The 17,628-nt window shown below is 33.2% G+C and overlaps 1 protein-coding gene across 3 annotated transcripts in view; it reads left to right on the top strand.

Moving 5' to 3' along the window:
- ANKRD17 (ankyrin repeat domain 17) overlaps positions 1-17,628 on the top strand; it is a 214,043-nt gene that overhangs the window by 129,657 nt on the left and 66,758 nt on the right. For 2 of the 3 annotated variants that reach the window (XM_006898443.1, XM_006898444.1), the window contains exons 9-16: positions 784-975; positions 1,444-1,553; positions 3,865-3,952; positions 8,384-8,511; positions 8,738-8,881; positions 9,284-9,386; positions 10,925-11,677; positions 15,855-16,003. In XM_006898443.1, the coding sequence (XP_006898505.1) occupies positions 784-975; positions 1,444-1,553; positions 3,865-3,952; positions 8,384-8,511; positions 8,738-8,881; positions 9,284-9,386; positions 10,925-11,677; positions 15,855-16,003 (1,667 nt within the window). The remainder of the gene's footprint in view (positions 1-783; positions 976-1,443; positions 1,554-3,864; positions 3,953-8,383; positions 8,512-8,737; positions 8,882-9,283; positions 9,387-10,924; positions 11,678-15,854; positions 16,004-17,628) is intronic. The other variant, XM_006898445.1, reaches the window with a different exon arrangement.

The following is a 17,628-nucleotide window of genomic DNA, read 5'->3' as shown; positions in this document are numbered from 1 at the left end:
TTTTAAAATATCTCAAATTTATATGTAGCCTCTTAATAGTAAACTTTTTGCTTAGATAAATTTAAGAAGAATGGTACATTACAAAAATGTTTTCATCTTTCCAAAAGATAGTCACCTAGAACTTAAAAGCGTAAATTCTGGAGTCAGATTTCTTACTTAATAGGCTCTGCTGCTTACCAGTTACCTCCCTGTACTATAGTTTTCTCAGGTGAAGATTTGTTTTGATGTGAAATTATATGTATGTATTCACTCTTAGAACAGTGCATATCACATAGTACCTGTTAAATGTCAGCTGTGGTGATGTGATGATGATGATGATTATATTGTTAGAACATTAGGCAAATTAATTATACTCCTTTTCCTTAGCTATAAAATGGAGCAAATACCTGAGTAATACATAAAGGGAATATTTCATAGTACAAAGTATGAAATTATTGAACATTAGCTGTTACTATCATCATTAAACTGTCATTCATTTTTAATTATTATAATAATATTAAGAGAGAATATTATAAAAATATTGAGAGAATGACCTTCTCCTAAGGCCTTCTCTCACTAGTACATTCCAGGTGTGTACATCAACCCGAGACTGCGTACTATAGATTTAGTTTTTATTTGTTTGCCTCCATGAGTAGATGAGAGACATATTCTTACTTAGCATATGGATGTAAACCATTCTCCTTTTTTTTTTTAAGTGAAATTTATTGGGAAGCAAGAATCATGTTTGTCTATCTCTTGAATGAGTAAATAATTTTCTTTAAATAATTAGAATCTTTATTTTAGGAGCAAATATCAATGCACAGACAGAAGAAACTCAAGAAACTGCCCTGACTCTGGCATGCTGTGGAGGCTTTCTGGAAGTTGCGGACTTTCTAATTAAGGCAGGAGCTGATATAGAACTTGGCTGTTCCACCCCTTTAATGGAAGCTGCTCAAGAGGGTCACTTGGAGTTAGTTAAATATTTATTAGCTGCAGGTAGGCATTTAAAACATTACATATGTGTGGGTTTGCATTTATGAGAATTTTTTTTGCATTATTTACTTAAATAACTGTAAATTTTCCCCTGAGATATTATGATGCACTTGAGTGTGTGTTTAAAACTGGTCACTATAAAACAAGGGCAATGAAGTGTTTATGTGTACTCTGAAAAATTATTTACCTTACTGCTGTGTGAGGTACCTGGAGCTTTTAAGCTGTTTTCTGTGTCTCTTTCTATTTTTTGTTTGTTTCTCCACCTCTGTTTTTGTATGGCTTTTTGGTTTTGGCTGGTTTGATTTGAAGTGTTTTTGCACTTTTAGAGTAAACATGCTGACAAATTCTGTACATAGAAACAACTGTCTCTTGTCCAGTTTGAAGAAATACTGGTTATCTTTGAGAAATATATGGCCATAATTTATGTACAGTTTCTTTATGAAATTTATGTTTTTGCTTACACTGATATAGGAGCTAATGTTCATGCAACCACAGCAACAGGGGATACAGCACTAACATATGCCTGTGAAAATGGTCATACTGATGTTGCAGATGTCTTACTTCAGGCAAATGCTGATCTGGTAAGCAAGATCATCTTTAAATCCTGATATTTAAAATAAGGTTAGTTTATTTAAAGCTAAAAGAATTATTGATTTAAAAAATACTGCAAATTTTGTATTAGTTTTTTACAGTATTTTGCACACTTGTAGAACTATTCAAATCACTGGCCCTCTAGCTTATCAGTGGAAAAACTTAACGATACAGATGTAGCACATATATCTAAATTCTATTTATATATTGAAGTAGCTTTTTATAAATTTTTCTTAGTACAATTCAGAAGGAAAAACGTGAAGTAGAGTGTTTCTGTGCTGCTTAGAGAATAATAATTAAGCCCATACTTTTTGTGATGTTACATAATAAGGGAGTTAGAAAAGTGAGATTTTAGTAAAGAAGAATCTTTATGATTTACTAAGGAGGATGAAATAAATACTGAAGTCAATATATTGTAATTATAGAGAGGTCTTATTAGGAAAATGCAGAGTACAAAGAAGCTTGAAAGTCATCTATGTAAGGTTTAAACAGTAAAGTGGTCATCTGGATAATGTTAAAAAAAAGGAATAGAGGGTACTGTGACAAAAGAACACATTCCACTTGGAAGATAGATGAGCATAGCCTGAGAGGTAGAGAAACCTAAAGCTAAATCTTGTTGAAGGGAAATAGCTAGTTTAGCCTGTAGGGAGAGGAAGAAAGACATGCCAAGTTTGAGTTTAGTTACAGAGAATGGTGTATCATGTGGTTAACCACTTAGCTGCTCTGTTAACCAAAAAGTTGGTGTTTTAAACCCACACTTCATGCAGTAGACTTCATGGAGTATGAAGAGTACAAGCACAAAGTCAAAATCAGGGCAGCAGTACCTAACAACAACAAAATACTTTTATGAGGCTCAGATTCTAAAACTAAAAGCAAATTGTGACCTGTCATGGAAATTTATAATTTGTGGGAAAAAAATTACCTGCAGACAGAAACTGGCTCTGCTAATAATTCATTTGTTATATTTCATTTAAATTTTCTTAGTTTACTTTGCTCATTTATGAATTGAGAAGGTTAAATTGTTATAGTCTTTTTGATGCTGCATGTCCTAATACCTTCTGCCTTTTACTGAAAAGTAACCCACATGGTTTCCAAGGCTTATAAATCTTAACAGGAAGAACTGCCACATCTTTGTCCTTAGTAGAAGCTGATGGGTTTGAATTGCTGACTTCTTAGTTAGCATCTGAGCACTTTAACCACTAACAACTCTTAAAGTACTTACTGTACAAGTTTTCATTTACTTAGCTATGTTCATATATTTGCTTTGTTAGACTTTGTACTTCTACAGCTTAGGAAGTATGTTCAATACCTATGAAACAAAACAAGGTAAACCTTAGTCTTGTTTAATAATTGTATTTAAAGAGTCTACAAATCATGTGAGTTAAGAGAAAAATGAAAAGTTTTTCATGCAAATATGTATTTTAAAAATACAAATATTAAATGTTTTATAAAAGGTAGTTTTTCTCAAATATTTAATATCTGAAATTTCTGTAATAATTGATTAACCCAACAATTACAAGAATATGATAGACTCACTATCCTTTTTAAGATGCAGAAAATTCTAGTGACATCATATAATTGATTATTTTAAGACTTAGTTTAAAAGTTTGAAATTAGTTTAAAAGGAATATATGATTAGGTATTACTTGCATGACAACAGTCTAGAATAATAGGTGCATAGCAACAGGAACTGGAGTAGGAGGGGGGAGGAAATTGTGCAACAATGAAAGAATTAAAGAGAAAAGCGAACTAGAGGGGTTGTGTAGGGAGGAAAACGTGCAACAATGAATGAATGAAAACCCACGTTTTTGTAAACTAAAATCTAAAAAAAAAAATTAATTAAAAATTTACACCATATTATTTTCTTATAAGGTAACATATAAAATGAGAGTAGTGATGTGTTTATAGAAATTCATATAGACAAAATTCACACTAGTTAAAGGAAAATAACTTGAAGTAGATGAGAATTGTTAATATTATAGTTTTGGGCAAAGGAGTGAACTAGAAATTTATAAAATCCATATTTTATGTTATTCTGTTATGTAATAATTTATCAATTATATTGTGTTCCATAATCTTTTCTGTAAAGATACAAAGTGAAAAACTAGACTTAGGTTAAAATATTGTAGTTGCATGTAGTTTTACATTATTTCCATAGAACATGGTTTTAAAAATTAAAACAAATTTTTTTTTCTTTTCTAATTGGCTTTGGAGTTGATATTTAATATGCATAGATTCAGAAATCAGTCTAATTCATTTTCTAGTATTTAAATATCAATGAAGTCTATAATTTTCAAACAGGAACATGAATCTGAAGGTGGAAGAACTCCTTTAATGAAAGCTGCAAGAGCTGGTCATGTTTGTACTGTTCAGTTCTTAATTAGTAAAGGTAAGTTGGTGTAAAACATCAGTTCCCAAAAGTATGCTGTCTTCTGCACCTTTGACTTTAGAAACTGAAGGCTGAGGAACATTTAGGGGGCATGAAAATGATGAACATTTATTAATTGAGGAGTTTAGTGAATGGGTAAAATTTAATGAATGAATAAATACATCTTGCAAGGCATGAAACAGTCCCAAACTTTGAAAAAATTGTCATATTGAGCAGCATCCTTGTTGAGTACTTCTTAAATGGGAGAAATTACTTGACTAAAGCTTTCAGAGTAGAGATAATTTTATTTCTCTTCTGTATAATATAAAAGATTAAAACCAAGGTTTTTATGTTTCTACCACTTGGACCAAGTAATTTTCTAAACATTTTATTTCCTTGAGAATTTTTTATAAAATACAGAGATGGTTACAAATTTATTGTTGTTGATATGTGCTATCGAGTTGGCTACAACTCATAGGTCCTCTAAACAATTGCTTTGAACCTTGCCCTATCCTGAGCCAACATCACTCTTTCTGACACAACTTACCCCATTCTTGCTCTGTGTCGATCCATCCCATCCAGGGTCATCTTTTGTGCTGACCTTTTATCCTTCCAAGCATGATGTCCTTTACCAAGGACTGAACTCCCCCCCTGGCTCATACCCAAAAATATGAGACAGTTTTAAAGCCTTGTCTCAAAGGAGAAACCTGGTTTTACAGACCTGTTTGACCTTGGTATGTTCAGTACTCTTCTCCAGCATCAGAGCTCATAGGCATTGATTCTTCTGTCCTTAGTCATTGTGCAATTCTCAGATGCATAGCAAGCAATTGAGAAGACCATGACTTTGGTCAAGTGCACTTTAGTCTCCAGACTGATATTGCTGCTCTTTAGCACTCTGGATAGGTCCTTGACAGCCAGTTTTCCTAAAGCAACATTTCTTCCGATTTTCTGACTGCTGGTGCCAACGCTGCTGATTGTAGATCCAAGCAAGATGAAATTGTTGACAGTTTTAGTCTTCTCCATCTATCATGTTGCTGCTTATTGGCTTTGTGGTAAGGATTTTTGTTGTCTTTATGTTGAGATGCAATTCATAATCAGGGCTGCAGTCCCTGGTCTTCTGTAGCAGTCACTTCGAGTCCTCCTCATTTTCAGCAAGCAAGATTGTGTCATCTTCACAATGTAGGTGATTGATACGTTCTTCTTCATAAAGTCTAGCCTCCAAAAGGATCTGTTGCACATGTAGATTGAAAAGGTATATGGAAAGGATATATCCCAATACACTCCTTTCTTGATTTTGAACCATATAGTGTTCCCTTGCTGTGTTTGTACAGCAGCTTCCTGGTCTCAGTATAGGTTTCACATGAGCATAATTAAGTGCTCTGGGATTCCCATTTTTCTCAGTGTTAGACATAATTTGTTGTAATCTACACAATCACATGCCTTTTCATAGTAAGAGATAAATAGACATGCTTCTGATATTCTTTACTTTCATCTAAGTTCCATCTGACATTGGCAATGATATCCTTAGTTCTTCCACCTCTTCTGAACCTAGCTTATATTTCTGTCTATTCTCTGTCAGAGTACTATTATAGTCATTTTTAGACAATCTTCAGCAGGATTTTGGTTGCATGTGATATTCGATAATTTCCACATTTTCGTTCGTTACTTATAGTTGAGATACTTGCGACTCATAGCAACCCTATGCACAATAGCCCTGAAAACTATCCTGAGCCAGCCTTTTTTGTCTCTGACATTCTTACCCACATTATCCTAGTCACTGAATCAATCCATCTCATTGAGGGTCTTCCTCTCTTGTGCTGTCTCTCCACCCTTCCAAGCATGATGTCCTTCTCCAAGGACTGATCCCTCCTTGCATAATGACCAAAGTATGTGAGATGAAGCCTCAGAATCCTTGCCTCCAATGAGCAGTCCGGTTTCACCCTCTCCAGGACAAGCCTGTTTGTTCTTCTGGCAGTCTGTGGTATATTCAATACCATTATCCACCACCACAGCTCAAAAAATCAATCTCTTCCAATCAGTTGTCCAGGTAGCTGTCCTAAAGATTTCTTGGCACAACCTTGTGAGCACATCCAAGGCTGCACCTAGGGCCTTATTTTTTACCATTTCTTTCAAATCAACTTGAATTTCCATTGGTTCTTGATCATATGGCACATCCTAAAATGGTTCTTTGTCAGCCATTCTTTTGCCACATAGACTTTGTGTATTCTTTCTTCCTTGTTTTGCTGCTTCCTAGATCATTCAATATTTTTCCCTTAGGAAAGTAAATATTACAATTTGAGGCTTGAGTTTGTGCTTCCGTTCTTCCTTCAGCTTGAGAAGTGATGATAGAGTTCATCTCTTTTGATTTTTCTCACTCAAACTCTTTGACATTTGTTACAAATACAGTACAAGTGTAATTAGCTTTAAGATGTAACAAATACGGTAAATATTTGGAGAGCTTTTATTAATGATTATCAGTTCCAATTTGAATGACAAAAACTTAATAAAAATAAATATATTTTGAGCAAAAAAGCTCACAAAATCCTCAAAATACTGCTATCCATTTGATTCTGACTCATAATAACCCTATCAAATGGAGTTGTAGCTCTAAGTCTTTATTATGGAAGCAGAGGGTCACATACATCTTTCTCCTGCAAAGTGAGTAGTGAGTTTTAATTGCCAGACTTTGGTTAATTAATAGTTAGTTAAACTAATGCATCACCAGAACACTTTATAATATTTAATATTTCCTTGAAATTATTCTTTTAGGGTATTTGTGTCAGTTAAAACAGTTTTTCATACAGATTACCTTGTATTCCTAAAACAAATAGAATTAAGTCAAGATTTTGTTGAGTCAGTGTTGAATACAGAAAGCACTATAGATGGTATGTAATAACAAAATGGTAATATATGCAATATTCTTATAAAAATGTTAGAAATCTTAAATTTGAAGTTGCTAATAAAACTACTACTGCTTCTTCTTTGATTCGAATTCATGGTAATATTCCATCAGGTTTCTAAAGCAGCAAATCTTAACTGGAGCACACTGCCCACAATTTTGCATTTATATTTTAGGGAGTTCTCGTGGCCTAGTGAAAAGATAATTGAGCTCCCAACCCAAAGGCAGGAGATTTAAATTTACCAGCTGCTCTGAGAATAGGCAGTCTTATCCTGTGTGATTTACAGTCTCCAAAAACTGACTGGAGGGTCAGCTGTGAGTGAGTTTTGACTCTATGGCAATGAAAAACAGTAAACAATATGCTGCTTACTTGGCTCCACAATTAATACATTTGGTACCAGCAGTCAAGAAAGCCAGAGTCTTCTTGCACTAGGAAGTTTGCATTCAGGGACCTCTCCAGATTATTGAAGAGCAGTGATGTTAGTTTGAAGACTAAGGTGTGCCTTCTTACGGCCATGATCTTTCAGTCATTTGCGATGCTGCTGAGAACTGAACAGTGAATAAGGATGACAGAAGAAAAGACAATGCTTTTGAGTGTAGTGTTGGAGAAGAGTACTGAATATCCCCTGGGCTGCCAAAAGAACATGTACTTGGAGAAGGTGCAGCCAGAGTGTTCTTTGGAGGCAAAGATGATTAAACTTAGCCTCAGATTCTTGGGCATGTTGTTAGGAGAGGCTTTACATTGGAAACAGATACTATGCTTGGGAAGGTGGAGGGACAGTGAAAGAGAAGAAGACCCTCAACAAGTTGGATTGACACAGTGGCGTGTCAGAGACTTTGAGGATGCATAGGATAGGACAGGGTTCAAATCTGTTATTCTTAGGGTCGTTATGAGGTGTACTCAGCTAGTGACGTCTAAGAACAAAAATCCATTTTGGAGAAAATATATGTTTATGTCCAAGTACAACTTCATGAAGATTGATGGTGTACTGCTCTTATATACTATTTTATGTTAATTCTCTACATGTGTCGTGTTGTGAACTGTCAAATCAGATCCGACCCATAGCTGACCCTCCAGCAGGTTTTCAGAGGCCGTTAATCACTCGGGAGAAGATCGTCCATCTTTCTCCTGTAGAGCAACTGGTGGATTCAAATGGCTTGGCTAAGGATTGCATCACAATTTCTTACCACTAGGTTACCAGTTCTCCCTAATTTTCTATGCTTACCTCAAAAAATTTTTTTCTGCCTCAAACCTTAAGATACAAATTAAATTGCATTTCTTTAACTAAAAGGATTAGGGCCATGGTAGCAGAAATATTAAAAAATGGAATTATATCTATCTGAAATTTCCTTTAGAGTAATTCACAGTTGTAGAACAAAGTTGATATAGGTCTATATGAAATAAGATAAGGTGGGATAGAGGTCATATGGAGCATCATTCTACTGTTGTTTCGTTATTTACTGACTTTTACATTTCTTGTAATTTTAGAAAAAAATTTTTTTAAACCTTGATTTTTTTTTTTCCTTTTTTTTTTTTTAACACCTTGTTTTAGGAGCCAATGTGAATAGAACCACAGCTAATAATGACCATACTGTGCTATCCCTGGCCTGTGCAGGCGGTCATCTGGCAGTGGTGGAACTACTTTTGGCTCATGGGGCAGATCCTACTCATCGTTTAAAAGTATGTAACTAAATATATCAAAGAGAATTTGGAGTTATTAACTCTTCAGCATTGTAAAAGTTACAGTTTTAATGGTGTATCCTTAATGTTTGTTGGTTTTATTTTTTTCCCCAAGAATCATACCTTTTTCCACTTGAAGTTTTCAATATGTTTCACTGCCTATTGGCTTTATCGTGCTACAGATTCTGTAAACTAATATTTTCCTCTTTTGCATTCACTATTCTAGGATGGTTCAACGATGTTGATAGAAGCAGCAAAAGGTGGCCATACGAGTGTTGTTTGCTATCTTTTAGACTATCCTAATAACTTGCTTTCAGCTCCTCCACCAGATGTCACTCAGTTAACTCCCCCATCCCACGATTTAAATAGGGTAAGATTCAACACTATTTAATACTGCTTTTTCTTTATATCCTTTTCACTTTCAATAGTTACTTAGATTGGCTTCATTATTTTTGTTATAATTTATAGTCTTTTATTGGGGGTGTTTTATTTGATATGAATAGTGTAGATCTGTTAAAATATTCAAATTCTAAGAACATATTTTTACTTTGCTTTTTAATTTTGACAAGGGTTATAATTTTCCTTGGCCATCTTTTTTTAAAGGAAATTACTGCGCTCCATATAATTTTTAGTACATCTATCATTTTCTCAGTTTAGTGCTGTGTGAATAATATGTTAATAAATCCCTGGAATATATTCTTTATTTAAAGAGTATTATTTACTAGGATATATTGCAAAAAATAATCAATTATTGTTATTATTACTGTCTTAGGCTCCTCGTGTTCCGGTTCAAGCACTGCCCATGGTTGTCCCACCTCAGGAGCCTGACAAACCACCTGCCAATGTTGCCACTAATCCTCCCAACAGGAATAAAGGTCAGTTTGACTTCTAAAGACATTGTTTTAAATGTTTTTGAGGTGAAAATAATATTTTTTTTAAAAGCCATTTAAATTTTATTTTTTAATAAAAAAATGAAATTTTTAAACATGGCATAATTTAAAAAAATCAACAAAACATTTTAGTGAGATAAGATAGTTACAAGAACCACATTATGCTAGGATTGGATACTCAGATGCTGATCTAAGTTATAGTTCTGATTATCCATTATTTCCTCTAATAACTAGTAAGTTCCATATGTGTTAGACGGGGTATTATTGAGTGATATTTTTGTAAAGTAATAACTGCACTGATATAAGGCATAATTTTAACAAGTTATATTAAACATTAAAATTATTTTAAAGAAATTGTTTAATACAGATTTTATATCTGGAATATCTTTTTCTCAATAAATAGCTCAAAGTTACTGCAAATATGGTTGTTTGTTCTCTAATATTAAGGTCCATATTTGATTTGTGCATTTTACATCATGCATGTTTATAAGTTACTTCCCAAAATATAACAACAACAACCAGTTTGAATCCGTTTTTCTTTTTAAAACTTTTACCTGAAGTTCCAATGTGGTTTAATTTTTTTGGTTTTTGGCTAATTATATTCTTTCATTAACAAGAATACTAAATATTTCTATCGGCTGTTTTCAATAACTACTACCAATTTATATCTTTGACACCTTTTTCAGTTGGTATAGAAAACAACTGATTCTTATGCCTGTAGCCAGATCCGTTTATTTACCTGGCTGTCAGAAGATAAAATGGATGGCGTAGTCCAACATCTTTTCTTCCAGGGAAACTAAATCCCAATTCTTTTAACTGTTCAGGTAGCTGTGTGAATGTGTGAATTTATATCTTGCCTTTATCAGTCTTGAAGGTGATTGTTGTTGTTTGGTGCCATTGAGTCTACTATGACTCATAGCAACCCTATGAACAACAGATTGGAACATTGCTCTGTCCTTCGCCATCCTCATGATCTCCGACATAATTAATAATTGGAAGATGATAGGTCCCAGAAAAGACCTGTATTTAGTTGGATTTTAATTTATTAGTACATCTCAGTGGTTGAAGTGTTCTTTTGTGTTTATGTGCATTAAAAAAGCACAAACTATTAAATGTGGAAAGACCTTGACTTAAGATTAAGTGTTCTGTACACTTTAATAATTTAGCATTATTTTTCTTTGTCTATTCTCTACACTTAGAACTAAATTTTGTTTTGATTGCACCACTTTGAGTTATCAAAATCTTTATCCCTCTATTGTCTAATATTAGCCTTATAATGCTTTTTAATTCTGAAATTAATTTCCAGAGCGTACTTTATGCACATAAAATTCCTACATTATATATTAATGGTAAAGAAGGTGGATTTGTGTTTTAACTACTTAACTAACAGTGCATTTTCACCTTCTATGGATATAATATCTTGGTGCATAACTGTTGGCATAACTGAATAAACCTCCCAACAGTAACTCTGTAATGAGGATGCCATTCATGTGCACTTCTGAGGGGGTTTCTTTTTCACACAGCTGCTTCTAAACAAAAGTCCAGCAGCCATTTGCCAGCAAACAGCCAGGATGTACAGGGTTACATCACCAATCAGTCTCCAGAGAGCATTGTAGAAGAGGCTCAGGGAAAGTTAACAGAACTGGAACAGAGGATAAAAGAAGCCATAGAAAAGAATGCACAGCTACAGTCCTTGGAACTGGCTCATGCGGACCAACTTACCAAGGAGAAGATCGAGGAGCTGAATAAAACAAGGGAGGAGCAAATTCAGAAGAAACAAAAGATCTTGGAGGAACTACAGAAAGTAGAAAGAGAATTACAACTGAAAACTCAACAGCAGCTAAAAAAGCAGTATCTAGAGGTTAAAGCGCAAAGAATTCAACTTCAACAGCAACAGCAACAGTCTTGCCAGCATCTGGGACTACTAACTCCTGTTGGAGTTGGAGAACAGCTTTCCGAGGGAGACTATGCACGCTTACAGCAAGTGGATCCCATTTTGCTTAAAGATGAACCCCAGCAGACTGCTGCTCAGATGGGTTTCGCACCAATCCAACCTCTGGCGATGCCTCAAGCTTTGCCTCTGGCGGCAGGTCCCTTGCCTCCAGGGTCCATCGCAAATCTTACAGAACTGCAAGGAGTGATAGTTGGACAGCCAGTACTGGGCCAAGCACAATTGGCAGGGCTGGGGCAAGGAATTCTCACAGAAACACAACAAGGGTTAATGGTAGCCAGCCCTGCTCAGACCCTCAATGACACGCTGGATGACATCATGGCAGGTGGGTTTATATTGTTACGAGCAGGTATCAAATATGATTTGCTTAAGGCGGATAAGAGTGTGCCACAATTTTTTGCCATTACTCAACTTAAGAACTGTTTCTGGACTTTTGACTTATGTATGTCTTTAAAAAATATTAGTTCAATCTCAGAAGTTCTCAGTTGGATACAAGTCAAATTAAAGATTATCTAATCGAAAAAGATCACATAATCATTCTGACTTAGCTGATTAGGCTGGGTATCTGGGGTTTATAAAATGTGGGGTTGATGTTTTTATTTTTTCTCCCACGAGCCCCTTTAAGTTCAGAATACTGATAGTGAATTTTTGCTTTTTCTACTTTATATTGACACCAGTAAAACTAGAAAACTGATAGAAGTTCAGGTGCAAAACTGGTAGGACACAAAAGGGAATTTATTTGTGAACAGAAATAGTTTATGAGATTTCAAACATGATGCATTTTTTTAAAATGTTAAACACCATAATTAAACTATGACTATTAATGTCTAGTTTCTTTCTAAGATACTTTAGGAAAATACAATCCCCTGGCAATATTATAAATGATGTGTTTTAGCATGTGTAGCCAGAGAAATTCCAGTCCATTTTAATTAACTCAAACAAGAAGAAATATTTTGGTAGATGGTTTTGATTCTTCTTGGGGTTTTTTGTATTTATTTTTGTTAGTTTGGCAAGAAAATAGTGGAATAATATTTTCTTTAGGCTTATAAATCGTAAATCTCAGTTCATAAAATAAAGGCTTTTCTTGCCTCATAGAAAGAAAGGAAAAAGCAAAGAAAGTTATATATAATTACAAGATGATAATTTTAGAAACTCTTTAATTCTTTTTTTGAAATTAGTTCCCTAAATTTAACATCATATCAAAGTAATGATGATTAAACCTAAATTTAAGGCAAACTTAAATAGAAAGGTGAATTCATACTTTAGTCAAGTGCCCATAAATTTTTTTCATTGAATATCTTATTATTTATTCTAAAAGAATTTGCCTTTTTCTACTTCTTAAATTATCTTTCAGTAGTATTGCATTTTATAATGAGATTATATATATAATACAATTTTTGTCTTTTACAGGAATAAAAGTAAACTTCAGTTTTTAAACCTTTTTACTAGAAAAAGTAATTTTCTTAAAGGCATAAAAACCTTGATTTAAGATATTTAAGTGTTAGGAAATTTTCTAGTGTTTAGGTTTTTAGTTAGCATTTAGATACTAAGATACCTGCTAATGAGACAGATCTTACACATTGGTATAAAATGTCTTGGTCTTCTTTTAGTATTACCTAGAAAATAATACCTAAAATGGACAAAAGGTGTAGTAATGACATTAGAAAAAAAATGCTGTATTAACCAGTGTAAATCTGTGAAAGATTATACTGATAAATATACAATTTTCTGTTGATTATAGAATTACTACTAATCATCATTACCTGGTTAAAATAATTTGAAATTTCCATTTTAAGATGATGAAAACTGAAACATAGTAACCATGAGTTCCAAATTTACTTCATGGCCAGTAGTCTATACTAAAATGTTGCCCTTTTAGTTACGTTAATCATAGTACCCAATAATTTATGTAGCTTTTTATTTTAATGAATAGTGGCTATTTTAATAACTGTAAAGGTTTTAAACTTTTTCAAATGTACTTAGACATAGTTACCAACAATGATTTCTCAGTTGTACAGTGTTTATGCTGATTAGAATTATGTGAGAGTTTTAAATAGTTTTTGTTTATACATAAAGCAAAAATTGATACATATGTGTTCTAAATATCCACATTTAAAAAAAATTAAATACCACATAATTTTTAAGGAAATAGCAAAGTGCTTTACTTCTTTATTCTCATATATTTGGGGAGAGGAGAAAGAAGGACAGAGGAAGAATAGAATTAAAACTATCATCAACTATCCTGTAACCCATTCCTCTCATCATGAATGTGCATGTACATACACATGCCTGCAAATACACTTACTAACTTTCAAGGCCTCATTCTTTAAATGTCTTTGGTACTATTTGTTTTTCAGTTGACTAATGGCCATTTTTATTCTCTTTGAGTTCCTTAATTTATTATAGTCTATTCAATTTATATTCCCTCTAACCAGCATAACCTTTGTTCTTTATTGCTTGCCTTTCATTTTAAAGTTCCATCTCTTTTTTTCCTCTAGTATTTGGATGGACTGAATCTTCTGCCCTTCCTGTTCTTTGTACTTTCCAGAGCAGTCTTAACACCTTACCTTTCCTGTGGTCTTAGATTCCAATCTCTTTCTTACCCTGATATTATAATTATCTGCGTATATGGTTCTCCCTCTTAATACCTAATCCTAAAATTAATATCTTCATGCACAGATCTGTACAGAGTTTCTTTAGATGCTCATATATTTAAAGTTGTACTTTTTAACTGTGAGCATAGATGAATGACACATGCAGTTATTCAGTATAGGTATTCCCCACAAAAGTAGGGGAATTGGTATTTTTTCTGTCTCCTTTTATGAGGTGATGAAAGCAACCAGTTTGACCAAAATAAGTAAATATTACCATTTTTCTAGACTTTAAAAGAAATCATTCCAGTTGAAATGTCAAAGAAAATAGCCATTTCATAAAAAAGCTTAAATTGGGGTTTTTTTAGACGTATTTGATGACATTAAATAAAGACATTTCAGTGCTTTGGATAGCCTTCTTAAGCTTCCTTTTCAACTTTGTATTTTTGTTTGTATAAATCTAGTCAAAAGATAATCAAGAATCCGTTTTAAAAAGTATATATTTGATGATCAATTTAATACAGTAGTATATTCCCTTTCCTAGTGGTTGGGATCCCTAAAAATTCAGTGTTGTGTTTTTTTTTTGTTTTCTGTTCCCTACTCGTTTTCTCTTTGACTTTTAAGTCACCTTAAGAATGTATAATTGTAGAGTATGTGTTGCTATAATGTATAGTGTATGTTTGTGCCTGAACTAAGGATTTCATGTAAAATGGATTTCTTAATTTGGCAGTCATGTCTATAATTGTTATAACAAGATCAATTTCAGTTTTCTTCTTGACAGGATCATAACCTCTTTTGCTGATTTGCTGGTTTCAGTTCCAGTTGTGAATCATGATTGTTTTCTGTCTGATGTAGTTGCTAACTTCTTTGGTAACACACAACCACACTACTGTTGACCATTCAAAGATTAATGCCCAATTAATTATTAATGTTTTAATACTGGAATATTTTTTAAAGTGGCAAGTATAGGCCTTAAGGACTGGAATGACATTTACATATCAACTAGAAGTGAGTTGAGAAAGGAATAAAGGACCCTCAACTGAATTTCCCATATTATGTATGCCACCACCACCTTTGTCATTCTTTCATTTAAAGTACTCACACAGTTAAGTCCCTTAATGAGTTACATATTTTGTTGGAAACAGGACCATGGAAAAATCACATAGAATTAACAGTACTCTTGATTCTGTGAATATATTTGTTTTTACTCTGAATTTTAAATACTGTCCTGATAAATCAGTGTGATTGCTGGATCAATTGGTGGGCATTTTACCCACTGTTAAATAATTCTTCCTGTGAGAAACTACATATTTGTGTCAGGAACAGTTTTTCACATTTGGATATGTTGTCATTCTTAGGGCTACTATTCAGAATGAAGTTTTATTCAAGTCCACTATTAGTAAAATGATTATGAATTATTAAGTAGCAAGAGTTTTTCCTTACAAATAGTGATGCTACTTCCATTAGTTCTACAATACAATGTGTGACATCAATAAGTTAAAAAAAATCACTTTTTTTTGCTTCTAAATCTATTTTGCGTTTGACTCTTTTTCTAATAAATAAAATATGGTGGACAACTTTCCATTTGCATTTATACTTAATTTCTTAATTTTAATGCAATATTTATTTTTATTTTCCATTATTTTGAAATAAGGTTTTGTGTCTACATATCAGAAGACAGAATTTGTTTTTCTGATTATTATTTAGAAAATGGACTATTCTCAGTATACATTTAATTTGTCACTGTTGTCCAAAATCAGAAATAACTAGAAAAAGTGCATTTTTAGTTCTATAATAGTCTCCATATAGAGAGATTATTTTTTTTTAGTCTTTAAGTATTCCTAATTAGTATTTCTTAGAGTTACCTAACTATGTTTCATCCTTATTAAGTACAGTTATTTTGTTCAACAGCAGTCAGTGGAAGAACATCTACAATGCCAAACACTCCTACCCACAGTATCGCTGCTTCTATTTCCCAACCTCCGACTCCAACTCCAAGTCCTATCATCTCTCCTTCAGCCATGCTTCCTATCTATCCTGCCATTGATATTGATGCACAGGTAAGCCCCAAATTCAGGAGAGATGATTTTTAACTGGAAGAACACCATCGTAAAAGTAGTTGTTAACATTCCATAGCTTAAATCATGTCGGACTACTTTATCTCTCAATAGGCATGAAATATAGTCATAAATACATTAAAATCCACATTTGAGAAACTATCTAAATAGACGTGATTACTAATAACTTTGATGCCGTGAACTGCAATGCAATACATCATTGCATTGATCTTGTTTTCCAAGATCATCACAATAATCATTTTCCCCCTTATACTATATTCTTATGAAAAGAAATAATTAATTTACAATTAGCATGTATTTTCTTTTAATCTTAAATCCAGTGATGTGCTTCAAACTACATAATAAACGGCATATAAAAGGGGGGGAACCTAATTTTTATAGGCTTTATTTTTATCTGTCATACATGCGTACTTTCATTGAAATTCTGGTCTAGTGAATGAAATATATGTAATGTTAGTGTTTATATCTTAAAAGATTCCAAGGGAGAGAAACATTTTATATCTCTTCAGATTAGTTGAACAAATAATGTGGGACTGAAAAAGACATTGTTTAAATTAAGCTTTTTAGAATACTTGAGAGCTGCTAAATTATTATCTTAAATAGCCTGAGTTACCTGGCCTAGGAAAGGTATATATCAGTAATAAGAAATACTTTGCATGTTTTGAATTTATATTTTTTTATTAATTACTAAAGTACATGCTGTGTAAATGAATGAGTCTTTATAAATCTAAATTTCAAGGCCAGTCAGAGGATATGTGTATGCTTTCTCAACCATTAAGGGCATGTCCTCTTTACCTATAAAAAAGACAAAAAATATTTTTATATATAGATATAGATATCTATCTGTCATCTATCTATACATACATATATATATCTCCTCTCTCTTTTTTTTTTCTTTCCAGTACTAAAAAGTGTCTTGGTAATATTGTGAAAAAGAAGTGTTTTTTCTGGTTTTTTTTTTTTTATCCCAAATATGTATTACTTTATGTGTGCTAGTATTTCCTTATAAAAACTCTTAAAATAAGTCTGATATGCTTTCTCAGGATTTTTTTCATCTCTTCTTCAAAACACACATTACCTATTTCCGTGTTGAGGAAATTAAGACCAAAAGATATTGAACATTTTGCTTATGATCACTTTACCTAGCTATGAAGTGGTAGACCTAAAACTCATACTGGTTTCTTTAAGTTCACAGGCCCATCTTTAACCACCTTGTTATATAGGCCTTTTAAAAAATAATAAATATTCACGTAATAAACCATATTTACTTAGTTTTCATGTTGATATCATTGGGGAATTGGACTGAACTTCTTTACTGGATTTTCATTATACTCCCTCAGACTTTTTGTGGTTTTTTTGTGCTGTGAAACTAATACTTTGGCAGAAGTAGGTATTTCCATATTTGTGAGACCAAGAGTTGATCCCAATGCAAAAGAATAAACTTAATCAAAATATAAATTTAAGGGGAGCTCTGGTGGCCTAGTGGCAAGAAGCTGCACTGCAATCCCAGAGGAGCACGGTTCGAATCCACCAGATGCTCTGCCGGGAAAGGAGGGACAGTCTCCTCCTGTACCAGTCAGATCTGATTTGACGGTACACTCACACAA

Source organism: Elephantulus edwardii, unplaced genomic scaffold, assembly GCF_000299155.1.
Source record: "Elephantulus edwardii isolate Elephantulus edwardi_28Jun2011 unplaced genomic scaffold, EleEdw1.0 scaffold00230, whole genome shotgun sequence".
Classification (NCBI taxonomy): domain Eukaryota; kingdom Metazoa; phylum Chordata; class Mammalia; order Macroscelidea; family Macroscelididae; genus Elephantulus; species Elephantulus edwardii.
Note: the sequence above shows the minus strand (reverse complement) of the source record. Positions and strands in the feature narration are given on the sequence as shown.